The following is an 18901-nucleotide window of genomic DNA, read 5'->3' as shown; positions in this document are numbered from 1 at the left end:
AGTACGGACCCTCTGACAGTGCAGCACTCCCTCAGTACTGACCCTCTGACAGTGCGGCACTCCCTCAGTGTTGACCCTCTGACAGTGCAGCACTCCCTCAGTACTGACCCTCTGACAGTGCAGCACTCCCTCAGTACTGACCCTCTGACAGTGCGGCACTCCCTCCGTACTGACACTCTGACAATGCAGCACTCCCTCAGTACTGACCCTCTGACAGTGCGGCACTCCCTCAGCACTGACCCTCTGACAATGCAGCACTCCCTCAGTACGGACCCTCTGACAGTGCAGCACTCCCTCAGTACTGACCCTCTGGCAGTGCGGCACTCCCTCAGTACTGACCCTCTGACAGTGCGGCACTCCCTCAGTACTGACCCTCTGACAATGCAGCACTCCCTCAGTACGGACCCTCTGACAGTGCAGCACTCCCTCAGTACTGACCCTCTGACAGTGCGGCGCTCCCTCAGTACTGACCCTCTGACAGTGCAGCACTCCCTCAGTACTGACCCTCTGACAGTGCGGCACTCCCTCAGTACTGACCCTCTGACAGTGCAGCACTCCCTCAGTACTGACCCTCTGACAATGCAGCACTTCCTCAGTACTGACCCTCTGACAATGCAGCACTCCCTCAGTACTGACCCTCTGACAATGCAGCATTCCCTCAGTACTGACCCTCTGACAGTGCAGCACTCCCTCAGTACTGACCCTCTGACAGTGCGGCACTCCCTCAGTACTGACCATCTGACAGTGCGGCACTCCCTCAGTACTGACCCTCTGACAGTGCAGCACTCCCTCAGTACTGAACCTCTGACAGTGCAGCACTCCCTCAGTACTGACCCTCTGACAGTGCGGCACTCCCTCAGTACTGACCCTCTGACAATGCAGCACTCCCTCAGTACTGACCCTCTGACAGAACGGCACTCCCTCAGTACTGACCCTCTGACAATGCAGCACTCCCTCAGTACGGACCCTCTGACAGTGCAGCACTCCCTCAGTACTGACCCTCTGACAGTGCGGCACTCCCTCAGTGTTGACCCTCTGACAGTGCAGCACTCCCTCAGTACTGACCCTCTGACAGTGCAGCACTCCCTCAGTACTGACCCTCTGACAGTGCGGCACTTCCTCCGTACTGACACTCTGACAATGCAGCACTCCCTCAGTACTGACCCTCTGACAGTGCGGCACTCCCTCAGCACTGACCCTCTGACAATGCAGCACTCCCTCAGTACGGACCCTCTGACAGTGCAGCACTCCCTCAGTACTGACCCTCTGGCAGTGCGGCACTCCCTCAGTACTGACCCTCTGACAGTGCGGCACTCCCTCAGTACTGACCCTCTGACAATGCAGCACTCCCTCAGTACGGACCCTCTGACAGTGCAGCACTCCCTCAGTACTGACCCTCTGACAGTGCGGCGCTCCCTCAGTACTGACCCTCTGACAGTGCAGCACTCCCTCAGTACTGACCCTCTGACAGTGCGGCACTCCCTCAGTACTGACCCTCTGACAATGCAGCACTCCCTCAGTACAGACCCTCTGACAATGCAGCACTCCCTCAGTACTGACCCTCTGACAGTGCGGCACTCCCTCAGTACTGACCCTCTGACAGTGCAGCACTCCCTCAGTACTGACCCTCTGACAGTGCAGCACTCCCTCAGTACAGACCCTCTGACAGTGCAGCACTCCCTCAGTACTGACCCTATGACAGTGCAGCACTCCCTCAGTACTGACCCTCTGACAGTGCAGCACTCCCTCAGTACTGACCCTCTGACAGTGCGGCACTCCCTCAGTACTGACCCTCTGACAGTGCAGCACTCCCTCAGTACTGACCCTCTGACAATGCAGCACTCCCTCACTACTGACCCTCTGACAATGAAGCACTCCCTCAGTACTGACCCTCTGACAATGCAGCATTCCCTCAGTACTGACCCTCTGACAGTGCAGCACTCCCTCAGTACTGACCCTCTGACAGTGCGGCACTCCCTCAGTACTGACCATCTGACAGTGCGGCACTCCCTCAGTACTGACCCTCTGACAGTGCAGCACTCCCTCAGTACTGACCCTCTGACAGTGCAGCACTCCCTCAGTCCTGACCCTCTGACAGTGCGGCACTCCCTCAGTACTGACCCTCTGACAATGCAGCACTCCCTCAGTACTGACCCTCTGACAGTACGGCACTCCCTCAGTACTGACCCTCTGACAATGCAGCACTCCCTCAGTACGGACCCTCTGACAGTGCAGCACTCCCTCAGTACTGACCCTCTGACAGTGCGGCACTACCTCAGTGCTGACCCTCTGACAGTGCAGCACTCCCTCAGTACTGACCCTCTGACAGTGCAGCACTCCCTCAGTACTGACCCTCTGACAGTGCGGCACTCCCTCAGTACTGACCCTCTGACAATGCAGCACTCCCTCAGTACTGACCCTCTGACAGTGCGGCACTCCGTCAGTACTGACCCTCTGACAATGCAGCACTCCCTCAGTACGGACCCTCTGACAGTGCAGCACTCCCTCAGTACTGACCCTCTGACAGTGCGGCACTCCCTCAGTACTGACCCTCTGACAGTGCGGCACTCCCTCAGTACTGGCCCTCTGACAGTGCAGCACCCACTCAGTACTGACCGTCTGACAGTGTGGCACTCCCTCAGTACTGACCATCTGACAGTGCGGCACTCCCTCAGTACTGACCCTCTGACAGTGCGGTACTCCCTCAGTAATGTCCCTCTGACAGTGCAGCACTCCCTCAGTACTGACCGTCTGACAGTGCGGCACTCCCTCAGTACTGACCGTCTGACAGTGCAGCACTCCCTCAGTACTGACCCTCTGACAGTGCAGCAGTCCCTCAGTACTGACCGTCTGACAGTGCGGCACTCCCTCAGTACTGACCGTCTGACAGTGCAGCACTCCCTCAGTACTGACCCTCTGACAGTGCAGCACTCCCTCAGTACTGACCCTCTGAAAGTGCAGCACACCCTCAGTACTGACCCTCTGAAAGTGCAGCACTCCCTCATTACTGACCCTCCGACAGTGCGGCACTCCCTCAGTACTGACCCTCTGACAGTGCGGCACTCCCTCAGTACTGACCCTCTGACAGTGCAGCACTCCCTCAGCACTGACACTGTGACAGTGCAGCACTCCCTCAGTACTGACCCTCTGACCGTGCAGAACTCCCTCAGTACTGACACTGTGACAGTGCAGCACTCCCTCAGTACTGACCCTCTGACAGTGCAGCACTCCCTCAGCACTGACCCTCTGACAGTGCAGCACTCCCTCAGTACTGACCCTCTGACAGTGCAGCACTCCCTCAGTACAGACCCTCTGACAGTGCAGCACTCCCTCAGTACTGACCCTCTGACAGTGCAGCACTCCCTCAGTACTGACCCTCTGACAGTGCGGCACTCCCTCAGTACTGACCCTCTGGCAGTGCAGCACTCCCTCAGTACTGACCCTCTGACAGTGCGGCACTCCCTCAGTACTGATCATCTGACAGTGCGGCACTCCCTCAGTACTGACCCTCTGACAGTGCAGCACTCCCTCAGTACTGACCCTCTGACAGTGCAGCACTCCCTCAGTACTGACCCTCTGACAGTGCGGCACTCCCTCAGTACTGACCCTCTGACAATGCAGCACTCCCTCAGTACTGACCCTCTGACAGAACGGCACTCCCTCAGTACTGACCCTCTGACAATGCAGCACTCCCTCAGTACGGACCCTCTGACAGTGCAGCACTCCCTCAGTACTGACCCTCTGACAGTGCGGCACTCCCTCAGTGTTGACCCTCTGACAGTGCAGCACTCCCTCAGTACTGACCCTCTGACAGTGCAGCACTCCCTCAGTACTGACCCTCTGACAGTGCGCCACTCCCTCAGTACTGGCCCTCTGACAATGCAGCACTCCCTCAGTACTGACCCTCTGACAGTGCGGCACTCCCTCAGTACTGACCCTCTGACAATGCAGCACTCCCTCAGTACGGACCCTCTGACAGTGCAGCACTCCCTCAGTACTGACCCTCTGACAGTGCGGCACTCCCTCAGTACTGACCCTCTGACAGTGCGGCACTCCCTCAGTACTGACCCTCTGACAATGCAGCACTCCCTCAGTACGGACCCTCTGACAGTGCAGCACTCCCTCAGTACTGACCCTCTGACAGTGCGGCACTCCCTCAGTACTGACCCTCTGACAGTGCAGCACTCCCTCAGTACTGACCCTCTGACAGTGCGGCACTCCCTCAGTACTGACCCTCTGACAATGCAGCACTCCCTCAGTACAGACCCTCTGACAATGCAGCACTCCCTCAGTACTGACCCTCTGACAGTGCGGCACTCCCTCAGTACTGACCCTCTGACAGTGCAGCACTCCCTCAGTACTGACCCTCTGACAGTGCAGCACTCCCTCAGTACTGACCCTCTGACAGTGCAGCACTCCCTCAGTACTGACCCTCTGACAGTGCAGCACTCCCTCAGTACTGACCCACTGACAGTGCAGCACTCCCTCAGTACTGACCCTCTGCCAGTGCAGCACTCCCTCAGTACTGACCCTCTGACAGTGCAGCACTCCCTCAGTACTGACCCACAGACAGTGCGGCAATCCCTCTGTACTGACCCTCTGACAATGCAGCACTCCCTCAGTACTGCCCCTCTGACAGTGCAGCACTCCCTCAGTACTGTCCCTCTGACAGTGCGGCACTCCCTCATTACTGACCCTCTGACAGAGCGGCACTCCCTCAGTACTGACCCTCTGACTGTGCGGCACTCTCTCAGTACTGACCCTCTGACAGTGCGGCACTCCCTCAGTACTGACCCTCTGACAATGCAGCACTCGCTCAGTACTGACCCTCTGACAGTGCGGCACTCCCTCAGTACTGACCCTCTGACAATGCAGCACTCTCTCAGTACTGATCCTCTGACAGTGCACCACTCCCTCAGTACTGACCCTCTGACAGTGCAGCACCCCCTCAGTACTGACCCTCTGACAGTGCGGCGCTCCCTCAGTACTGACCCTCGGACATGCAGCACTCACTCAGTACTGACCCTCTGACAATGCAGCGCTCCCTCAGTACTGACCCTCTGACAGTGCAGTGCTCCCTCAGTACTGACCCTCTGACAATGCAGCACTCTCTCAGTACTGACCCTCTGACAATGCAGCACTCCCTCAGTACTGACCCTCTGACAGTGCAGCAATCCCTCAGTACTGACCCTGACAGTGCGGCACTCCCTCAGTACTGACCCTCTGACAGTGCAGCACTCTCTCAGTACTGACCCTCTGACAATGCAGCACTCTCTCAGTACTGACCCTCTGACAGTGTGGCACTCCCTCAGTACTGACCCTGTGACAGTGCAGCACTCCCTCAGTACTGACCCTCTGACAATGCAGCACTCTCTCAGTACTGACCCTCTGACAATGCAGCACTCCCTCAGTACTGACCCTCCGACAATGCAGCACTCCCTCAGTACTGACCCTCTGACAGTGCAGCACTCCCTCAGTACTGACCCTCTGACAATGCAGCACTCTCTCAGTACTGACCCTCTGACAATGCAGCACTCCCTCAATACTGAACCTCTGACAGTGCAGCACCCCCTCAGTACTGACCCTCTGACAGTGCAGCACTCCCTCGGTACTGACCCTCTGACAATGCAGCACTCTCTCAGTACTGACCCTCTGACAATGCAGCACTCTCTCAGTACTGACCCTCTGACAGTGCAGCACTCCCTCAGTACTGACCCTGTGACAGTGCAGCACTCACTTAGTACTGACCCTCTGACAGTGCGGCACTCCCTCAGTACTGACCCTCTGACAGTGCAGCACTCCCTCAATACTGACCCTCTGACAGTGCAGCACTCCCTCAGTACTGACCCTCTGACAATGCAGCACTCCCTCAGTACTGACCCTCTGACATGCAGCACTCACTCAGTACTGACCCTGTTACAGTGCAGCACTCCTCAGTACTGACCCTCTGACAGTGCAGCACACCCTCAGTACTGACCCTCTGACAGTGCAGCACTCCCTCAATACTGACCCTCTGACAGTGCAGCACTCCCTCAATACTGACCCTCTGACAGTGCGGCACTCCCTCAGTACTGACCCTCTGACAATGCAGCACTCCCTCAGTACAGACCCTCTGACAATGCAGCACTCCCTCAGTACTGACCCTCTGACAGTGCGGCACTCCCTCAGTACTGACCCTCTGACAGTGCAGCACTCCCTCAGTACTGACCCTCTGACAGTGCAGCACTCCCTCAGTACTGACCCTCTGACAGTGCAGCACTCCCTCAGTACTGACCCTCTGACAGTGCAGCACTCCCTCAGTACTGACCCACTGACAGTGCAGCACTCCCTCAGTACTGACCCTCTGCCAGTGCAGCACTCCCTCAGTACTGACCCTCTGACAGTGCAGCACTCCCTCAGTACTGACCCACAGACAGTGCGGCAATCCCTCTGTACTGACCCTCTGACAATGCAGCACTCCCTCAGTACTGCCCCTCTGACAGTGCAGCACTCCCTCAGTACTGTCCCTCTGACAGTGCGGCACTCCCTCATTACTGACCCTCTGACAGAGCGGCACTCCCTCAGTACTGACCCTCTGACTGTGCGGCACTCTCTCAGTACTGACCCTCTGACAGTGCGGCACTCCCTCAGTACTGACCCTCTGACAATGCAGCACTCGCTCAGTACTGACCCTCTGACAGTGCGGCACTCCCTCAGTACTGACCCTCTGACAATGCAGCACTCTCTCAGTACTGATCCTCTGACAGTGCACCACTCCCTCAGTACTGACCCTCTGACAGTGCAGCACCCCCTCAGTACTGACCCTCTGACAGTGCGGCGCTCCCTCAGTACTGACCCTCGGACATGCAGCACTCACTCAGTACTGACCCTCTGACAATGCAGCGCTCCCTCAGTACTGACCCTCTGACAGTGCAGTGCTCCCTCAGTACTGACCCTCTGACAATGCAGCACTCTCTCAGTACTGACCCTCTGACAATGCAGCACTCCCTCAGTACTGACCCTCTGACAGTGCAGCAATCCCTCAGTACTGACCCTGACAGTGCGGCACTCCCTCAGTACTGACCCTCTGACAGTGCAGCACTCTCTCAGTACTGACCCTCTGACAATGCAGCACTCTCTCAGTACTGACCCTCTGACAGTGTGGCACTCCCTCAGTACTGACCCTGTGACAGTGCAGCACTCCCTCAGTACTGACCCTCTGACAATGCAGCACTCTCTCAGTACTGACCCTCTGACAATGCAGCACTCCCTCAGTACTGACCCTCCGACAATGCAGCACTCCCTCAGTACTGACCCTCTGACAGTGCAGCACTCCCTCAGTACTGACCCTCTGACAATGCAGCACTCTCTCAGTACTGACCCTCTGACAATGCAGCACTCCCTCAATACTGAACCTCTGACAGTGCAGCACCCCCTCAGTACTGACCCTCTGACAGTGCAGCACTCCCTCGGTACTGACCCTCTGACAATGCAGCACTCTCTCAGTACTGACCCTCTGACAATGCAGCACTCTCTCAGTACTGACCCTCTGACAGTGCAGCACTCCCTCAGTACTGACCCTGTGACAGTGCAGCACTCACTTAGTACTGACCCTCTGACAGTGCGGCACTCCCTCAGTACTGACCCTCTGACAGTGCAGCACTCCCTCAATACTGACCCTCTGACAGTGCAGCACTCCCTCAGTACTGACCCTCTGACAATGCAGCACTCCCTCAGTACTGACCCTCTGACATGCAGCACTCACTCAGTACTGACCCTGTTACAGTGCAGCACTCCTCAGTACTGACCCTCTGACAGTGCAGCACACCCTCAGTACTGACCCTCTGACAGTGCAGCACTCCCTCAATACTGACCCTCTGACAGTGCAGCACTCCCTCAATACTGACCCTCTGACAGTGCAGCACTCCCTCAGTACTGACCCTGTTACAGTGCAGCACTCCTCAGTACTGACCCTCTGACAGTGCAGCACACCCTCAGTACTGACCCTCTGACAGTGCAGCACTCCCTCAGTACTGACCCTCTGACAGTGCAGCACTCCCTCAGTACTCCCTCAGTATACAGTGAATGGTAGAACCCTCAAGAGTATTGAAAGTCAAAGAGATCTAGGAGTACAGGTCCACAGATCACTGAAAGGGGCTACACAGGTGGAGAAGGTAGTCAAGAAGGCATACGGCATGCTTGCCTTCATTGGCCGGGGCATTGAGTATAAGAATTGGCAAGTCATGTTGCAGCTGTATAGAACCTTAGTTAGGCCACACTTGGAGTATAGTGTTCAATTCTGGTCGCCACACTACCAGAAGGATGTGGAGGCTTTAAAGAGGGTGCAGAAGAGATTTACCAGAATGTTGCCTGGTATGGAGGGCATAAGCTATGAGGAGCGATTGAATAAACTCGGTTTGTTCTCACTGGAACGAAGGAGGTTGAGGGGCGACCTGATAGAGGTATACAAAATTATGAGGGGCATAGACAGAGTGGATAGTCAGAGGCTTTTCCCCAGGGTAGAGGGGTCAATTACTAGGGGGCATAGGTTTAAGGTGAGAGGGGCAAAGTTTAGAGTAGATGTACGAGGCAAGTTTTTTACGCAGAGGGTAGTGGGTGCCTGGAACTCACTACCGGAGGAGGTAGTGGAGGCAGGGACGATAGGGACATTTAAGGGGCATCTTGACAAATATATGAATAGGATGGGAATAGAAGGATACGGACCCAGGAAGTGTAGAAGATTGTAGTTTAGTCGGGCAGTATGGTCGGCACGGGCTTGGAGGGCCGAAGGGCCTGTTCCTGTGCTGTACATTTCTTTGTTCTTTGTTCTTTGTTCTTTGACCCTCTGACAGTGCAGCACTCCCTCAATACTGACCCTCTGACAGTGCAGCACTCCCTCAGTACTGACCCTCTGACAGTGCAGCACTCCCTCAGTACTGACCCTCTGACAGTGCAGCACTCCCTCAGTACTGACCCTCTGACAGTGCAGCACACCCTTAGTACTGACCCTCTGACAGTGCAGCACTCCCTCAGTACTGACCCTGTGATAGTGCGGCACTCTCTCAGTACTGACCCTGTGACAATGCGGCACTCCCTCAGTACTGACCCTGTGACAGTGCAGCACTCCCTCAGTACTGACACTGTGACAGTGCAGCACTCCCTCTGCACTGACCCTCTGACAGTGCAGCACTTCCTCAGTACTGACCCTCTGACAGTGCAGCGCTCCCTCACTACTGACCCTCTGACAGTGCATCACCCTCTCAGTACTGACCCTCTGACAGTGCAGCACTCCCTCAGCACTGACCCTCTGACAGTGCAGCACTCCCTCAATACTGACCCTCTGACAGTGCAGCACTCCCTCAGTACTGACCCTCTGACAGTGCAGCACTCCCTCAGTACTGACCCTCTGACAGTGCAGCACTCCCTCAGTACTGACCCTCTGACAGTGCAGCACACCCTTAGTACTGACCCTCTGACAGTGCAGCACTCCCTCAGTACTGACCCTGTGATAGTGCGGCACTCTCTCAGTACTGACCCTGTGACAATGCGGCACTCCCTCAGTACTGACCCTGTGACAGTGCAGCACTCCCTCAGTACTGACACTGTGACAGTGCAGCACTCCCTCTGCACTGACCCTCTGACAGTGCAGCACTTCCTCAGTACTGACCCTCTGACAGTGCAGCGCTCCCTCACTACTGACCCTCTGACAGTGCATCACTCCCTCAGTACTGACCCTCTGACAGTGCAGCACTCCCTCAGTACTGACCCTCTGACAGTGCAGCACTCTCTCAGCACTGACCCTCTGAGAGTGCGGCACTCCCTCAGTACTGACCCTCTGACACTGCAGCACTCCCTCAGTACTGACCCTCTGACAGTGCAGCACTCCCTCAGTACTGACCCCCTGACAGTGCAGCACTCCCTCTGTACTGACCCTCAGTACTGACCTGACAGTGCGGCACTCCCTCACTACTGAACCTCTGACAGTGCAGCACTCCCTCAGTACTGACCCTCTGACAGTGCAGCACTACCTCAGTACTGACCCTCAGTACTGACCTTCTGACAGTGCGGCACTCCCTCAGTACTGAACCTCTGACAGTGCAGCACTCCCTCAGTACTGACCCTCAGCACTCCCTCAGTACTGACTCTCTGACAGTGCAGCACTCCCTCAGTACTGACCCTCTGACAGTGCAGCACTCCCTCAGTACTGACCCTCTGACAGTGCGGCACTCCCTCAGTACTGACTCTCTGACAGTGCAGCACTCCGTCAGTACTGACCCTCTGACAGTGCAGCACTCCCTCAGTGCTGACTCTCTGACAGTGCAGCACTCCCTCAGTACTGACCTCTGACAGTGCAGCGCTCCCTCAGTACTGACTCTCTGACAGTGCGGCACTCCCTCAGTACTGACCCTCTGACAGTGCAGCACTCCCTCAGTACTGACCCTCTGACAGTGCAGCGCTCCCTCAGTACTGACCCTCTGACATGCAGCTCTCCCTCAGCACTGACCCTCTGACAATGCTGCACTCCCTCAGTACTGACCCTCTGACAGTGCGGCACTCCCTCAGCACTGACCCTCTGACAATGCTGCACTCCCTCAGTACTGACCCTCTGACATGCAGCACTCCCTCAGTACTGACCCTCTGACAGTGCAGCACTCCATCAGTACTGACCCTCTGACAGTGCAGGACACCCTCAGTACTGACCCTGTTACAGTGCAGCACTCCCTCAGTACTGACCCTCTGACAGTGCAGCACTCCCTCAGTACTGACCCTGTGATAGTGCGGCACTCTCTCAGTACTGACCCTGTGACAATGCAGCACTCCCTCAGTACTGACCCTGTGACAGTGCAGCACTCCCTCAGTACTGACACTGTGACAGTGCAGCACTCCCTCAGTACTGACCCTCTGACAGTGCATCACTCTCTCAGTACTGACCCTCTGACAATGCAGCACTCCCTCAATACTGAACCTCTGACAGTGCAGCACCCCCTCAGTACTGACCCTCTGACAGTGCAGCACTCCCTCGGTACTGACCCTCTGACAATGCAGCACTCTCTCAGTACTGACCCTCTGACAATGCAGCACTCTCTCAGTACTGACCCTCTGACAGTGCAGCACTCCCTCAGTACTGACCCTGTGACAGTGCAGCACTCACTTAGTACTGACCCTCTGACAGTGCGGCACTCCCTCAGTACTGACCCTCTGACAGTGCAGCACTCCCTCAATACTGACCCTCTGACAGTGCAGCACTCGCTCAGTACTGACCCTCTGACAGTGCGGCACTCCCTCAGTACTGACCCTCTGACAGTGCAGCACTCCCTCAATACTGACCCTCTGACAGTGCGGCACTCCCTCAGTACTGACCCTGTGACAGTGCAGCACTCCCTCAGTACTGACCCTCTGACAATGCAGCACTCCCTCAGTACTGACCCTCTGACAGTGCAGCACTCCCTCAATACTGACCCTCTGACAGTGCAGCACTCCCTCAGTACTGACCCTCTGACAGTGCAGCACTCCCTCAATACTGACCCTCTGACATGCAGCACTCCTCAGTACTGACCCTCTGACAGTGCAGCACACCCTCAGTACTGACCCTCTGACAGTGCAGCACTCCCTCAATACTGACCCTCTGACAATGCAGCACTCCCTCAGTACTGACCCTCTGACAGTGCAGCACTCCCTCAGTACTGACCCTCTGACAGTGCAGCACTCCCTCAGTACTGACCCTCTGACAGTGCAGCACACCCTTAGTACTGACCCTCTGACAGTGCAGCACTCCCTCAGTACTGACCCTGTGATAGTGCGGCACTCTCTCAGTACTGACCCTGTGACAATGCAGCACTCCCTCAGTACTGACCCTGTGACAGTGCAGCACTCCCTCAGTACTGACACTGTGACAGTGCAGCACTCCCTCTGCACTGACCCTCTGACAGTGCAGCACTTCCTCAGTACTGACCCTCTGACAGTGCAGCGCTCCCTCACTACTGACCCTCTGACAGTGCATCACTCCCTCAGTACTGACCCTCTGACAGTGCAGCACTCCCTCAGTACTGACCCTCTGACAGTGCAGCACTCTCTCACCACTGACCCTCTGAGAGTGCGGCACTCCCTCAGTTATGACCCTCTGACACTGCAGCACTCCCTCAGTACTGACCCTCTGACAGTGCAGCGCTCCCTCAGTACTGACCCCCTGACAGTGCAGCACTCCCTCTGTACTGACCCTCAGTACTGACCTTCTGACAGTGCGGCACTCCCTCACTACTGAACCTCTGACAGTGCAGCACTCCCTCAGTACTGACCCTCTGACAGTGCAGCACTACCTCAGTACTGACCCTCAGTACTGACCTTCTGACAGTGCGGCACTCCCTCAGTACTGAACCTCTGACAGTGCAGCACTCCCTCAGTACTGACCCTCAGCACTCCCTCAGTACTGACTCTCTGACAGTGCAGCACTCCCTCAGTACTGACCCTCTGACAGTGCAGCACTCCCTCAGTACTGACCCTCTGACAGTGCAGCACTCCCTCAGTACTGACCCTCTGACAGTGCAGCGCTCCCTCAGTACTGACCCTCTGACAGTGCAGCACTCCCTCAGTACTGACCCTCTGACAATGCTGCACTCCCTCAGTACTGACCCTCTGACATGCAGCACTCCCTCAGTACTGACCCTCTGACATGCAGCTCTCCCTCAGCACTGACCCTCTGACAATGCTGCACTCCCTCAGTACTGACTCTCTGACAGTGCAGCACTCACCCAGTACTGACTCTCTGACAGTACAGCACCCCCTCAGTACTGACCCTCTGACAGTGCGGCACTCCCTCAGTACTGACCCTCTGACATTTAGCACTCACTCAGTACTGACCCTCTGACAATGCTGCACTCCCTCAGTACTGACCCTCTGACATGCAGCACTCCCTCAGTACTGACCCTCTGACAGTGCAGGACACCCTCAGTACTGACCCTGTTACAGTGCAGCACTCCCTCAGTACTGACCCTCTGACAGTGCAGCACTCCCTCAGTACTGACCCTGTGATAGTGCGGCACTCTCTCAGTACTGACCCTGTGACAATGCAGCACTCCCTCAGTACTGACCGTGTGACAGTGCAGCACTCCCTCAGTACTGACACTGTGACAGTGCAGCACTCCCTCTGCACTGACCCTCTGAGAGTGCAGCACTCCCTCAGTACTGACCCTGTAACAGTGCGGCACTCTCTCAGTACTGACCCTGCGACAGTGCGGCACTCTCACAGTACTGACCCTGTGACAGTGCAGCACTCCTTCAGTACTGCCCCTCTGACAGTGCGGCACTCCCTAAGTACTGACCCTGTGACAGTGCGGCACTCCCTCAGTACTGACCCTGTGACAGTGCAGCACCCCCTCAGCACTGACCCTCTGACAGTGCAGCACTCCGTCAGTACTGACCCTCTGACAGTGCGGCATTCCCTCAGTACTGACCCTCTGACACTGCAGCACTCCTTCAGTACTGACCCTCTGACAGTGCAGCACTCCCTCAGTACTGACCCTCTGACACTGCAGCACTCCTTCAATACTGACCCTCTGACTCTGCGGCGCTCCCTCAGTACTGACCCTTTAACAGTGCAGCACTCCCTCAGTACTGACCCTCTGACAGTGCAGCACTCCCTCAGTACTGACCCTCTGACAGTGCAGCACTTCCTCAGTACTGACCCTCTGACAGTGCAGCGCTCCCTCACTACTGACCCTCTGACAGTGCATCACTCCCTCAGTACTGACCCTCTGACAGTGCAGCACTCCCTCAGTACTGACCCTCTGACAGTGCAGCACTCTCTCAGCACTGACCCTCTGAGAGTGCGGCACTCCCTCAGTACTGACCCTCTGACCCTACAGCACTCCCTCAGTACTGACCCTCTGACAGTGCAGCACTCCCTCAGTACTGACCCCCTGACAGTGCAGCACTCCCTCAGTACTGACCCTCAGTACTGACCTTCTGACAGTGCGGCACTCCCTCAGTACTGAACCTCTGACAGTGCAGCACTCCCTCACTACTGAACCTCTGACAGTGCAGCACTCCCTCAGTACTGACCCTCTGACAGTGCAGCACTACCTCAGTACTGAACCTCTGACAGTGCAGCACTCCCTCAGTACTGACCCTCAGCACTCCCTCAGTACTGACTCTCTGACAGTGCAGCACTCCCTCAGTACTGACCCTCTGACAGTGCAGCACTCCCTCAGTACTGACCCTCTGACAGTGCGGCACTCCCTCAGTACTGACCCTCTGACAGTGCAGCACTCATTCAGTACTGACCTCTGACAGTGCAGCGCTCCCTCAGTACTGACTCTCTGACAGTGCAGCACTCCCTCAGCACTGACCCTGTGACAGTGCAGCACTCCCTCAGTACTGACCCTCTGGCAGTGCGGCACTCCCTCAGTACTGACCCTCTGACAGTGCACCGCCCCCTCAGTACTGACCCTCAGCACTCCCTCAGTACTGAACCTCTGACAGTGCAGCACTCCCTCAGTACTGACCCTCAGCACTCCCTCAGTACTGACTCTCTGACAGTGCAGCACTCCCTCAGTACTGACCCTCTGACAGTGCAGCACTCCCTCAGTACTGACCCTCTGACAGTGTGGCACTCCCTCAGTACTGACCCTCTGACAGTGCAGCACTCCCTCAGTACTGACCCTCTGACAGTGCGGCACTCCCTTAGTACTGAGCCTCTGACAGTGCGGCACTCCCTCAGTGCTGACCCTCTGACAGTGCGGCACTCCCTCAGTACTGACCCTCTGACAGTGCGGCACTTCCTCAGTCTTGACCATCTGACAGTGCAGCGCTCCCTCAGTACTGACCCTCTGACAGTGCAGCACTCCCTCAGCACTGACCCTCTGACAGTGCAGCACTCCCTCAGCACTGACTCTCTGACAGTGCAGCACTCTCTCAGTACTGACCCTCTGAGAGTGCAGCTCTCCCTCAGCACTGAGCCTCTGACAGTGCAGCGCTCCCTCAGTACTGACTCTCTGACAGTGCAGCACTCCCTCAGTACTGACCCTCTGACAGTGCAGCACTCCCTCAGCACTGACCCTGTGACAGTGCAGCACTCCCTCAGTACTGACCCTCTGACAGTGCGGCACTCCCTTAGTACTGAGCCTCTGACAGTGCGGCACTCCCTCAGTACTGACCCTCTGACAGTGCAGCACTCCCTCAGTACTGACCCTCTGACAGTGCGGCACTTCCTCAGTACTGACCATCTGACAGTGCAGCACTCCCTCAGCACTGACCCTGTGACAGTGCAGCTCTCACTCAGTACTGACCCTCTGACAGTGCAGCACTCCCTCAGTACTGACCCGCTGACAGTGCAGCACTCCCTCAGTACTGACCCTCTGAGAATGCAGCACTCCCTCAGTACTGACCCTATGACAGTGCAGCACTCCCTCAGTACTGTCCCTCTGACAGTGCCGCACTCCCTCAGTACTGACCCTATGACAGTGCAGCACTCCCTCAGTACTGACCCTCTGACAGTGCAGCACTCCCTCAGTACTGACCCTATGACAGTGCAGCACTCCCTCAGTACTGACCCTCTGACAGTGCAGCACTCCCTCAGTACTGACCCTCTGACAGTGCAGCACTCCCTCAGTACTGACCCTCTGACAGTGCAGCACTCCCTCAGTACTGACCCTCTGACAGTGCAGCACTGCCTCAGTACTGACCCTCTGACAGTGCAGCACTCCCTCAGTACTGACTCTCTGACAGTGCAGCTTTCCCTCAGTGCTGACTCTCTGACAGTGCAGCACTCCCTCAGTACTGACCGTCTGACAGTGCAGCACTCCCTCAGTACCGACTCTCTGAGAGTGCGGCTCTCCCTCAGTACTGACCCTCTGACAGTGCAGCACTCCCTCAGTACTGACCCTCTGACAGTGCAGCACTCCCTCAGTACTGACCCTCTGACAGTGCAGCGCTCCCTCAGTACTGACCCTCTGACAGTGCGGCGCTCCCTCAGTACCGACTCTCTGAGAGTGCGGCACTCCCTCAGTACTGACCCTCTGACAGTGCGGCACTCCCTCAGTACTGACCCTCTGACAGTGCAGCACTCCCTCAGTACTGTCCCTCTGACAGTGCGGCACTCCCTCAGTACTGACCCTCTGACAGTGCAGCACTCCCTCAGTACTGACCCTCTGACAGTGCGGCACTCCCTCAGTACTGACCCTCTGACAGTGCGGCACTCCCTCAGTACCGACTCTCTGAGAGTGCGGCTCTCCCTCAGTACTGACCCTCTGACAGTGCAGCACTCCCTCAGTACTGACCCTCTGACAGTGCAGCGCTCCCTCAGTACTGACCCTCTGACAGTGCGGCGCTCCCTCAGTACCGACTCTCTGAGAGTGCGGCACTCCCTCAGTACTGACCCTCTGACAGTGCGGCGCTCCCTCAGTACCGACTCTCTGAGAGTGCGGCTCTCCCTCAGTACTGACCCTCTGACAGTGCGGCACTCCCTCAGTACCGACTCTCTGAGAGTGCGGCTCTCCCTCAGTACTGACCCTCTGACAGTGCAGCACTCCCTCAGTACTGTCCCTCTGACAGTGCGGCTCTCCCTCAGTACTGACCCTCTGACAGTGCAACACTCCCTCAGTACTGACCCTCTGACAGTGCAGCGCTCCCTCAGTACTGACCCTCTGACAGTGCGGCGCTCCCTCAGTACCGACTCTCTGAGAGTGCGGCACTCCCTCAGTACTGACCCTCTGACAGTGTGGCGCTCCCTCAGTACCGACTCTCTGAGAGTGCGGCACTCCCTCAGTACTGACCCTCTGACAGTGCGGCTCTCCCTCAGTACTGACCCTCTGACAGTGCAACACTCCCTCAGTACTGACCCTCTGACAGTGCAGCGCTCCCTCAGTACTGACCCTCTGACAGTGCGGCGCTCCCTCAGTACCGACTCTCTGAGAGTGCGGCACTCCCTCAGTACTGACCCTCTGACAGTGCAGCACTCCCTCAGTACTGACTCTCTGACAGTGCAGCACTCCCTCAGTACTGATCCTCTGACAGTGCAGCACTCCCTCAGTACTGACCCTCTGACAGTGCAGCACTCCCTCAGTACTGACTCTCTGACAGTGCAGCACTCCCTCAGTACTGATCCTCTGACAGTGCAGCACTCCCTCAGTACTGTCCCTCTGACAGTGCGGCTCTCCCTCAGTACTGACCCTCTGACAGTGCAACACTCCCTCAGTACTGACCCTCTGACAGTGCAGCGCTCCCTCAGTACTGACCCTCTGACAGTGCGGCGCTCCCTCAGTACCGACTCTCTGAGAGTGCGGCACTCCCTCAGTACTGACCCTCTGACAGTGTGGCGCTCCCTCAGTACCGACTCTCTGAGAGTGCGGCACTCCCTCAGTACTGACCCTCTGACAGTGCGGCTCTCCCTCAGTACTGACCCTCTGACAGTGCAACACTCCCTCAGTACTGACCCTCTGACAGTGCAGCGCTCCCTCAGTACTGACCCTCTGACAGTGCGGCACTCCCTCAGTACCGACTCTCTGAGAGTGCGGCACTCCCTCAGTACTGACCCTCTGACAGTGCAGCACTCCCTCAGTACTGACTCTCTGACAGTGCAGCACTCCCTCAGTACTGACCCTCTGACACTGCAGCACTCCCTCAGTACTGACCCTCTGACAGTGCAGCACTCCCTCAGTACTGACTCTCTGACAGTGCAGCACTCCCTCAGTACTGATCCTCTGACAGTGCAGCACTCCCTCAGTACTGACCCTCTGACAGTGTGTTAACGAAATGGTCTGACTGGCCTCTTTCTGTAAAACTCAATGGAATTTGATACTGACCGTACTGTCTGACTCCGAGATGTTTAATGACTCGGTGCTGATCAACGTTCACTGATTCATGTTCGTGCAGAACAAAGTTAGACTTACCTTTCCATTGACAAAATAACGGTCCCATCGGTAACTGGACATCACACGTGTCTGGCCATAGGGGTGAGCGAGCATGAATGCGACGGCCACTTTGTAGAGTCTGCAGAGTTACAATGATTCCACAACTGAGAGATTGAAATATCAGGAGAAACTGACCAGCCCAGAGCTCTTCTCTCCAGCTCATCAGACACAGGAGCTGAGGTCGGGCCTTTGAATACAACACACTCCACCATTGGATAAGACCATGACTAACCTTCGACCTCAACTTCACCTTCCCGTGCTCCCCACCATATCCCATACTTCCCTTTGTTCCAAAACTCGATCAACCTCTGTCTGAAATCCTGAAAAACAATCACCTTTCATCCTTCACTTTTCCAGAGAGAAATTGTGGCCGGGATTCTCCTTTCCGGGGACTAAGTACCCACGCCGGCGGGAAAGCCGGCGCCAACGATTCTGGCGTCAACGGGCCCCCAAGTTGAGGAATTCTCACCTGTCTCGGGGGCTAGGTGGAGACCGGAGTGGTTGGCGCCGGTCCAACCGGGGCCGAAGGGACGACGCATTCGCCCATGCCCCAAAGGGCCAGTGTGATCCCGCGCATGCGCAGAACCGCTGGCGTGTTTCGGAGCATGCGTGGGGGCTTCTCTTCCGCGCCGGCCACGGCGGAGCCCTACAGGGGCCGGGGCGGAAAGAAGGAGTGCCGGGGGGGGGGGGGGGGGGGGGGTCCGCTGCCAACGGCCCACGACCGGCCTGGCGTGAACCCCGCCCACGCCCAAAAACGGCGCCGGAGAATACGGCAGCCGGCGTCGGGGCTGTGGGGCGGGATTCGCGCCGGACCCCGGGGTTCTCCGTCCCGGCCTGGGCTGAGAGAATCCCGCCCCATCTTCTCAGAGTCTCACCTTTCAAAAAATATCTGCTTTTCTGATGGTGAAGAACCTCACACTTCCCCACTTTATAATCCATCTGCTGTGGCCCCACCTAATTACTCACAGCTAGCCAACCTGACAAGGTCCCATTTATTCCTATTCCCTGTCCATGTT

At 56.9% G+C, this 18901-nt stretch overlaps 1 protein-coding gene across 1 annotated transcript in view; it reads right to left on the bottom strand.

The window, feature by feature from the left end:
- LOC140426013 (pancreatic alpha-amylase-like) overlaps positions 1-18901 on the bottom strand; it is a 129135-nt gene that overhangs the window by 17748 nt on the left and 92486 nt on the right. The window contains exon 7 of the mRNA XM_072510292.1: positions 17865-17964. Within this exon, the coding sequence (XP_072366393.1) occupies positions 17865-17964 (100 nt within the window). The remainder of the gene's footprint in view (positions 1-17864; positions 17965-18901) is intronic.

The sequence above is a fragment of the Scyliorhinus torazame genome, chromosome 7 (genome assembly GCF_047496885.1).
Source record: "Scyliorhinus torazame isolate Kashiwa2021f chromosome 7, sScyTor2.1, whole genome shotgun sequence".
NCBI classification, from domain to species: domain Eukaryota; kingdom Metazoa; phylum Chordata; class Chondrichthyes; order Carcharhiniformes; family Scyliorhinidae; genus Scyliorhinus; species Scyliorhinus torazame.
Note: the sequence above shows the minus strand (reverse complement) of the source record. Positions and strands in the feature narration are given on the sequence as shown.